This window comes from Sitodiplosis mosellana, unplaced genomic scaffold (assembly GCF_009176505.1).
Source record: "Sitodiplosis mosellana isolate CC-2019 unplaced genomic scaffold, AAFC_SMos_1.0 Smas_scaffold_6167, whole genome shotgun sequence".
Classification (NCBI taxonomy): Eukaryota; Metazoa; Arthropoda; class Insecta; order Diptera; family Cecidomyiidae; genus Sitodiplosis; species Sitodiplosis mosellana.
This window is the reverse complement of record NW_022601408.1, coordinates 3,479,564-3,488,817: the sequence shown is the minus strand read 5'-3', so window position 1 is coordinate 3,488,817 and position 9,254 is coordinate 3,479,564. Positions and strand designations below refer to the sequence as shown.

At 32.1% G+C, this 9,254-nt stretch overlaps 2 protein-coding genes across 16 annotated transcripts; both read right to left on the bottom strand.

Annotated features, from left to right (window-relative positions):
* Positions 1-1,199: 1,199 nt before the first annotated feature.
* On the bottom strand, positions 1,200-7,687 carry LOC129575812 (protein boule). 15 transcript variants are annotated; one of them, XM_055459899.1, is made up of 7 exons: positions 7,331-7,687; positions 4,937-5,297; positions 4,669-4,822; positions 4,526-4,585; positions 4,236-4,418; positions 4,075-4,111; positions 1,200-3,964 (listed from the first exon to the last, which is right to left on the bottom strand). In XM_055459899.1, the coding sequence occupies exons 2-7, from the start codon at positions 5,044-5,046 to the stop codon at positions 3,948-3,950; spliced, it is 561 nt and encodes a 186-aa protein (XP_055315874.1). In that variant the 5' UTR covers positions 5,047-5,297; positions 7,331-7,687; the 3' UTR covers positions 1,200-3,947. The 15 variants fall into 15 exon arrangements, with proteins under 15 accessions (XP_055315874.1, XP_055315879.1, XP_055315878.1 ...); XM_055459904.1 differs by having other exon boundaries at positions 6,931-7,683; XM_055459903.1 differs by having other exon boundaries at positions 7,279-7,683.
* Positions 7,688-7,874: 187 nt separating this feature from the next.
* Positions 7,875-9,223, bottom strand: LOC129575534 (SOSS complex subunit B homolog). Its single transcript, XM_055459297.1, has 2 exons — positions 8,938-9,223; positions 7,875-8,841 (listed from the first exon to the last, which is right to left on the bottom strand). Exons 1-2 carry the CDS (start codon positions 8,949-8,951, stop codon positions 8,175-8,177), a joined length of 681 nt encoding a protein of 226 aa, XP_055315272.1. The 5' UTR covers positions 8,952-9,223; the 3' UTR covers positions 7,875-8,174.
* Positions 9,224-9,254: the final 31 nt, after the last annotated feature.

The following is a 9,254-nucleotide window of genomic DNA, read 5'->3' as shown; positions in this document are numbered from 1 at the left end:
TTTTTGTATATATATTATAGCTTGAAGCTTTTATTTTATTTATTTTATTATTTATTATTGTGGACTACTTACTTATTCTACGCCAATATAAGTTTACAGGTTCGTTTATATAAATTATTTCCAAAAAATATCACCAATTGTTTTAGTGTTTTTACTTTTATTTTGCTTCATTTGCTTCTTAAGTGTGTACTGTGTATGTTTGTTTTCATCTCTCATATCTGTCTGGCACAGAAATGTGTCTTTGTGTTCTTTAGTAGTTAGTTATCTTGTGATGGTAATGAAATAGATTCGATAGACAGATAGAAATGCAGATATTATGCGTGTAGATAGAGATAGAGATAGAGGAAAAAAGTTTGTGTGGGTGTGTGTGTAAGTTGTGTGCAGGACAGGTTTTCTTTAGATGAGCATGAAAATGCGTAATGCAGAGGGAAAATTTGCATTTTTTATTAATTTAAAGTCAAATGAAATTTCGTAAAGCAAACTAAATAAAAAAATTTGCGTGAAAATGAGAACGATTCGATGCTCTCAATGCTGTGTTTACAGAAAAAGTAGTTAAGATCGTTTGCTCAGTGTGTGCGTGCCTTTTAAAGGTTGAAAATGTAGAAGAAAAAATAAAAGAAAATAAAGCGTGTTTCATTACATTGCTCCAATCTGATTGAGGTAATAATTACGACTCTTTGTCTGGTGGAGAATTTGGTTTGGCGTTTCGGAATAGCATTGACTGAGTGCTTGGAGAAACAAAGTGTGTGTGTGTATATATGTTTGAGTGAAAGAGAGAGTTCATCGAAAGAAGCGGTCGTATATGCATGCATCTTGTCGGGATTGCGTATGCACAAGTTACGTTCCAGCTTATCTGCTTCACAATAAACCGATATTGTTGACAATTTGTTCTCATCACAAGATAAGGTAATCTCTAAAGAGGTTTCGATTTTTTACACTTTAGTTATTTTGCATTTTTTTTTATCGATTTATTGTGTTTTCGTTCTTCGTCTACATCATTATACTCATCTATATTGATAAAACCACAGTCTGCGACATGTTGTGGTAAAAGGCCTGTTTCATTTTTCTTGTTAGTTTTTTTTTTGTTTGTTTGTTCAGTTTGTTATAATTTGCTTTTTTGGCAATAATAAAGTAATTTCGTTTCGCTTTTTCGATTTAAATATATGCCGTTAATAAATAATTATATTACATCTAAATCAGTTTTTGTGTCTGTGTATGCGTTGTTACTTCCACTTACTCCTCTTCATTCACATTAATCCAAGAGTTTTTTTTATGTTTTAACATTGCTTGTTCAGAACAGAAAAAGTTGCGTATTAATTTTTTTCCCTCCTTTTGGATTTCAACGAATTCGGAATTTATATTGCCATTTCATTGAATAAAAAAAAAAAAGAACAACATGTTTTTTTTTTCCGAAATCCAGACTACTTTTTACCTTGCCTTTTTTTATATTTTTGAACGGATAAATAATCTGTTTTTCTTTAAATATGGAATTCAACCATTTCAATGGAGTTGGAGAGAAACCGAGTGTAATGTTTTATTTGCGTTGTCTGGAGAGGAGAAGAAAAAATAGAAAAATCGATCACTGGATATTGCCGAATTATTTGTCTGTTCTCAAAAATAAAATCAAAACAAAACAATAAACAAAATAATTTGCTTCGATGAAAAAAAATTCACAACAATAAATAGTTTGCAATTTTAGCTGTCGTCTGTTCACTTTTCGTCTTAACACTGTACCGAATCACGTTTTATGTAATCGACATCAAACATTTGGATTTCCGTTAGATTTTGAATGCATAACAGAAATACACAATATTTTTCTTTCTTTTTTTGTTGTTGTTATATTTCCATAAATATACACACGTACGTTGTGTTTGCATGCGCTTTTCTCGCCATTTAGTTACATATTTGCAAGTTATTGATTAATATTATTATTAAATTATAGTTTTTCATTCGTTAAATCTATAATAAATTATTATTGTTCCTAATTTAGTTTTTTTTTTTTAAATTTTCATTACGAATATATCATACGTCTAGATAATTTTTTATCCTTTTTTCATTTATTTGATGATAACGATTAATGCTTTGTTTTTCTTTTTCTTCTTTTGAATTATTATCGCTTTAGTACTTGACATTAATTTATTTCTTTTCGTTATGTGCATTTACATTCGCCGTAAATTGTGTTGCTTTTGTGTGAAATGGTTGTTTTATTTTTATTTTCTTCTTCGGTATGTGTGTGTGACCGTCTGAAGCGATAAATCGATGAGCAAAATCCTGATTTATTTCAAAACACATTTTTTCTTCTTCAGATCAATTCAATTGAAACTAAAATATTCAATATGTAATCAAATCGCATTACCAATTGATTCATCGCATCGTGAAGCTCGTACACATCATTTCTGATTTGTCACAACAAATTGCGGTGCATTTCTGCATTACCATAACGCTTGTAATCGTATTATTTTCTTATTGCTATTTCTGGTTGATGTTTATGTTTCATCATTGTTTGTGAGTGTATGTTTGTGTACGTCAAATAAAATATTTATATCTTCATAACATTTCAATATATTGTTCGTTTGTATCTTGTTTTATTGTTTTCTTTTTAGCCTAATTATTCTATTTTTTATTTATTTCTTCAGTTAATTTAATTCACTTTTGTGTGTGTGTGTGTGTGTGTGTGTGTGTTTGTATGTGTCTCTCTGTATATATATATTATATACCTATATGTTCGATTTATTTTTGTCACTGTCTTCAATAAATATTTTGAATAATTTCTAATAGTTATAATAGTCGAATAAATATACTGCTCCTATTGTTGATCATTTCTTGCATATTCTTGTATTTTTTTTTTCACTTTATCGCTTGTTTGTCGCTTCACTTTCTTGACAATTACTCTCATCGCTAGGTCGTTATTTGATAAATGTACTTATTTAAATGTATTACTCGTTAAATTTTAAGTAGTATTCGGTTTGTGTATATGTGAATGTGTTTTTGTGTTTTTCTAGTGTCTGATTTTTTTTTTTTAATTTTCTGTACTCTTCGAGTATTGGCTTTCGCATCATGTTCTTTTTTAACAACATTTTTTCCGTCTTTTTTTTTCATCTTTTTTGTTGTTGTTATTTAATTTACAAGTCAAAATTATAAATATAGTAACAATATACTACGGTCTGTACATCCAGTACGACCGTTAGTTTGAAAATTTTGCGCGCGCATCCTCAATGCAATTGAGCGATTCTCACTTGACAAACAAACAAAAAGAAAAATTATAAACATGTGTACATTTCTTTCTTTTTTAATTCGATATACGATAACAAGAAACGATTGATCGTGACACAATCTGACAACAATACACATAGAGAAAATGTGATTTTTTGTGTTTGCTTGTTTAGTAATTTTTCAACTTTAGAAGGTACTGTATATACTATATAATCGGTTGTTTGCTTGCTCATTTGATTCTCCTGTTCGCATAGATCGGATAAACATTTCTCTGTTCTTTACAATTTTCTGTTTTTTTTTTTTCGTTTCACAGTTGAAATATCTTATTCATCTGGTTCCAGATTCTTTCATTTACTCGATAAATTACTTTTTGTTCTGTTCATTTCAACATTTTCAAATGTGTCAATAATGTGTATGTGTCTTATTGTGTGTGTGTTTGTGATTTTTTTACTCTAGATTTTTCTTATATTTTTTTTTTTCAATAACAACATGTAGATTTCTCGTAAGAATTATTAAGAATTAACGGATAACCAAAAATCTGTATTTTGGTAGCGCTTGCAAAAGGTTATCAAAAACAAAAAATCAGTCTGCAATTAGTACCAATCTCGGTTTTCTTTTCTTGTTGTTTTTTTTTTTTTGTATCATTTTTTTTTCTTCAATATATATAAATATATGTGTGTGTTTTTTTTTTTTTTGTTTGTTTAAATATTATCATTTTTGTATTGAAGATTATTCTAACAGGGGTAGATTCCTAGGCGATTCAAAGAGAGATAGAGAAGAAATGACAAACGAATTATTATCGATTGTGAAAAAGTGGAATATTTTCGCCGGACTATTTTCGTATATTCAAGGTATACATACCTTGATAGCTTGTTTGTGGCCATATTGCAGGTACATTCTGAAAAGCATACAGAAATCGTTAGAAATCAGTGTGATCTACGCCCGATTTTAAAACTGGAAAAATATTTGAATGGCGAAATGATGGTGCGAAGAGGAAGATGGTGATGCAGAAAAATACTTACCATTGGTACACTGTAATATTGATAATATGGTTGGTATGGTATGGTTTGAGGATATATTGCTGGCACAGCAGAAGGTGGATAGACCCCAGCCGCAGCAGCTGAGAACTGATCGATCGGAATATTGTTCAGTTGAGCTGGTTGAGTCGGTGCATAATATACGGCACCATTTGTCGCAACTACTGCCTGATTATTGCCATATAGCAAAACATTTATTTAGGATTTTTTTTTTTTTGTTGTTGTTTTTGAAAATTAGGAAGAAAACAATTAGAAGAAAAACTTGATTAATTTACCTGTTTCTTAATCGCTGGTGCAATATTCAATTTTCTGTCCCTTAGCACGACACATTCACCCTGTAAATTACAACGCAAGATTGTTGTACAATTGTAAACCAAATTGCATTTGAACATGTTAAACATTAAGTGACGATACTTACATCTGCCTGTAGCCGTTGTGCTTCTTGCTCTGTTTCAAATGTTACGAAACCATATCCTTTACTAACGCCAGCTCGATCGACAATGATTTTTGTTGATTTGACATTTCCATACGATGAAAAAACTCTACAGAGCTCAGCTTCTGTTGTGTCACCACTGATGATGATTAAAAAAAAAAAGGTAAACCCAAAGTGATGCGTTATAATTTATTGTTGCAAATTAATATTATACACACGCATACACGCACGCACAATTATCTATTTTGCTCACCTGATTCCACCAACGAAAATTCGATTCGGGATTAGTGTTCCATATTTTGGTGCGGCCAATTGTGCATCTAATTGTCCATTTGAAGTGTTTGTAACTGCCATTGTTTGCATTTGTATCTGTGTTTATTTCCCTTCGAATTCGAGTATTTGTTGCTTCTTTTTCTTTTCTTTTTTTTTTGTTGTTGCTGTTATTGTTGTTGTTCTTGCCTTTAATTTTTTTTTTAAATTATTCGTTACAAAAAATACTTATTCTTATGGTTCGTCGTAAAATTTTGTTTGTTTGTTGTTTTTAGTTTAACTTTTAATAGCTATGTTTCGTTTTTTGATTTTTATCACGCTTTTTGGCACTTTCTTGTTTGCTTCTGTTTGAAAAAAAGAGATACGAGAACAAAAAAAAAAAAAAAACACTTGTATTAATTGCTTTGATTTTATTTGCAAATTTAAGAAAATCATTTTTTGTTCCCTTTGCATAATTTCATTCATTCTGTAAACACACAAATATTAGACAAACTTGAACATATAATGGGAAATTTTGCCATCGTCAATCACAAGGAATATCAAAAGTGAAAACACTGCTTTCCAATCGATGGAATCATGCAAATATTAAAACAATTTATCGATCAGAATGAGGCGAAGAGAACAAATGAATAATTTATTTGGCAATTGCACAAATGTGTCGACTGAGACAGGACCAATTAGCGTGATCAAATGGTTTTTTTTTCCTCTCATTTCAGTTATCAGTTCGATTTCAATTGAGATCAAATTGCAATCGACAAATGAAACTGCAACTATTTTTCGTTTTTTGTATACATATTTAGGTTTTAATAGCGGCATTCCAAGAAACAAGCGGAATAAGAAAAGGCCACAAATGGTTTGTTCATAATGTTTCCACTAAAATTTGGTTGCGTTCGCACAAGTGTTGTGTTATGTTGCATTCATTTGTGTGAATTGTTCTTTTCGGTTTCAATACCATTAGCTTGAATTTCTATGCACATTTAACAGCCACTGAGTCTCTATTCGACACTTATCGAATCATTTTGAGACCTATATAAATAAATTTTTGACGATTTGACGTTATAATTTTCCGTCGCTTCCACGGTATTTCACGCAAATTAGCCGTTTTTGCATGGCACATTTGTATCAAAAAGTATAACACACTTATTCATGGCATATTTGACTTTTTCTTTTCTTTTTTGTGCATCTTAAATTTTTTATTCAATGTGTACTTTTTTCACGCACATCGTACAGAAACAACAACAACAATAATAACACACTATTAACAACTACTACAGACGAAACAAAAAAAAAAACTCGCTTCGGAGAGCGAAATATCAACAGCGTTAAATTCACAGTGAAAAACGGTATATTAGAATGGAATATAGGTTAAAAGATAAATAAATGTACGATCTCTTGTTTTATACTTTCTCAACGTTGATAAATTTCTTTAGTGTGTCAGTACACCAACCAACTGAATACCAACACAGTGGCGATATTGCACGGACACACATATTTCTCAGTCGTTCGTTTGTTCCCTCTTTCTTTCTTGGTCGCATAAGCATTTAAATCAAAATCGCTCGATTCGCATACACGATTCACACTAACTCGCAACGGCATCGTATTACAAATGGCCTAGTAGCCATACACTCACTGCAATACAAACATACTCATGCAAACAGAGGCACTCACACAATCACATACATATACAGTCATATACACATGCACACCCGTCTGACATTCAGCAATAATTTTTTTTTTCCTTTTCGTATTCTGCACAATGACACTCGCAGCACTGCTTTTTTCCTTCTTTAATGCAAAAATATATAAACACTTTATGTGCACATATGTAAAACGGACCCATACATGCGAACACTTGCACAGAAGAAAACATATCTGCTCTTTGGAAAATATACATATATATTCGAAAGAGAAAAAAAAAATTCAACTAAGTTAACGAATGATGGTCGAAATAAATGAAAAATAAATTCACAAAATCACATTAGAAACGATTCGAAGCTGAGAACTGGCTTATAACTGTGCGAATATTGACAAAAATCAATAGTAGGCAGCTTTCACTTTTCTCTCCGAAAATATTCTGATTTCTTTTTTTTTTTTTTTTTGCTTTTATGAAAATTAACAACAAAAATATAACGTAGGGAAAAAGGGAGAGAGAGAGGGAGACACAGAGACGTAAACGTTTTGTTGTTGTAAGACCAAATTGAAAATAAGACAGAATAAAAGCGCAGTAAATGAAAACACGAAAAAAAAAAAAATCGAGCACTTGGGCAATAAAAGTGTATCGCTAAACAAAAATGTCATCCCACACTCAAACTGAAATCGCTGTACTTGATTTTACTATTTTAAGAATCCATTCTATTTGGCAGTTTCTGATAGTTACGTTTTGTTTTAAAAATCACTTTAATTTCTTTTTAAAATAAATATTTCTATGAATTTTTATGCTGCAACTTCGTGCGTTCTTCGTCGTCGTTTGAATGCTCTGTTGTTTTTTCAGTGTATAATTAAAATTTCAGTTCTATTCTCTTTTACTTTTAATAATCTGCTCTCTTCTTTTTTTTTTTTATGTATGTCTTGCGAATGCGAATAAATTTTGGTTCTTTCGCTACAGCAGCAGTACATCACTAGTTCGCTCTCGAAAATATATCCGTGCACACTGAGGTGAATGTGGTGTGCTCGCTTTCAGTGTGAGCGTACATCACATGTGTATGATTCGTTGTGTGCGAGCGTGTGCGAGTTTGAACTAGTGAGTTTCGATTCGTTCGAATTTATTGAAAGCACAGACAACTTACGGAATGTGAATGAATGCGAATTTTAGCGACGCCGATGCCGCCGCGAATATCGGTTACTGTTTGAACGATATGATATTTTTTTTTTTTGATTTTTCCGCCATTTTGTGTGTATTTTGGAAAAAAAAAATTCACTCAGCTGTTATTACCTATAAGAATGTTGCATTTCTGTTTATTTCGATGAACTTCCAATTTATTTGTCATAAAAAATCCAACCAACCAATTTTGTCAATGATAAGCGTTACGATTGACATGCTATTGTAAGTTAAAGGCAAAATCACCATTTTTGAGCTTAAACAAATTTCTTTTTGGAATCAAGTAATAACACCTGAATTATCAGTGTAATTGGAGTGCAAGAAGCGGTACAAGAAATTTATATATGTATAATGTGTGTGAACATGCGAAGAAAAAAAAAACATAAGTTTCTATGAAAATCCATTATCTCCGGCTATTTCTGGCTCCTCTCACTGTCGTCTTACTGGTAGTTGATGTTTTGTTATGTTCGCTTGTTGCCGCTGCTCCAGTACGATTTGATCCAGTTGTTTTGGCCAAAGACGCTGTGGAAGCGGCATTTGATGAAGTTCCTGATGCAGTTGTTGCGGCTGCACTTGACGATATCGTCGTTGTTGTCGGTATAGTTGTGGTCACAGAATTCCCATTGTTATTATTATTTGATGTCACGGTGCCGTTATTGATCAGCACTGATGATGATGCGGTTTGATTTTTCTGTGCTAATGGAACCGGGGCGGCCAAATTCGGATTTGGTTCACTCATATTCAGATGTTCATTGAAATTCATACAGAATTCGCCAATTTTATGGATATCACCGTTTTTGCCTGAGTACAATGTGAGACAATGTCGCCAAATTGCTGCATATCCTTTTGTTAATCTTACTATATCGCCAGGTACTAATAAGTTTCCAGGCTCATCCCACACCGATACATTGATACATGCGGTGGGATCGCCCGCTTTAAATGTTCTCACTACTCGATTCTCTTTTGTAACGGTGGCGTTGCCCACTTCTAAAATGATAAACACCACATTGATATTCTTCAAATTGGGCCGGATTTCTTTGATCGGTATACAGTCACTATAAATATTTTGTCTGCAAAATAAAATCAGACATGATGATGAGATCATTTGGATGAAGAACAAAGGATACATTTGATGTGATGAAAACAATAATGTGATCGCTACTTACGCAAACATTGCCATTATTCTCTCTTTCTGTACAACAATTAGGCCGTTTGAGTTCAGTGTGTTGAAATGTGATGCTAAGAATCAAATTAATCAGATGCAGAATGTTTACACAATGCGTTTAGTTCATCTCTTCTGTGAATTCAGTCGAAATATTTGCTGCTTTGATGAGTGTAAAACTCGCCTTCTTTCGTTGTATTTCATTAGCTATTGACGCTAATTCATATTTTACACAGTATGAATAACATCAACTCATCTGAATGAAGGAGCCGTCGTATTGACGTTTCACGTTGACGTTTGTCGAGGTTAATTTGAAGTAGT

Bases quoted from the DNA above. Each gene is read 5' to 3' on its own strand.
- LOC129575812 (XM_055459898.1), bottom strand. From the start codon at position 5,046: ATGCAAACAATGGCAGTTACAAACACTTCAAATGGACAATTAGATGCA. The intron at 4,419-4,525 runs GTAAATTAATCA...GGCAATAATCAG, and splicing joins CACCAGCGATTAAGAAACAG to GCAGTAGTTGCGACAAATGG. The intron at 4,112-4,235 runs GTAAGTATTTTT...TATGCTTTTCAG, and splicing joins AATATTACAGTGTACCAATG to AATGTACCTGCAATATGGCC.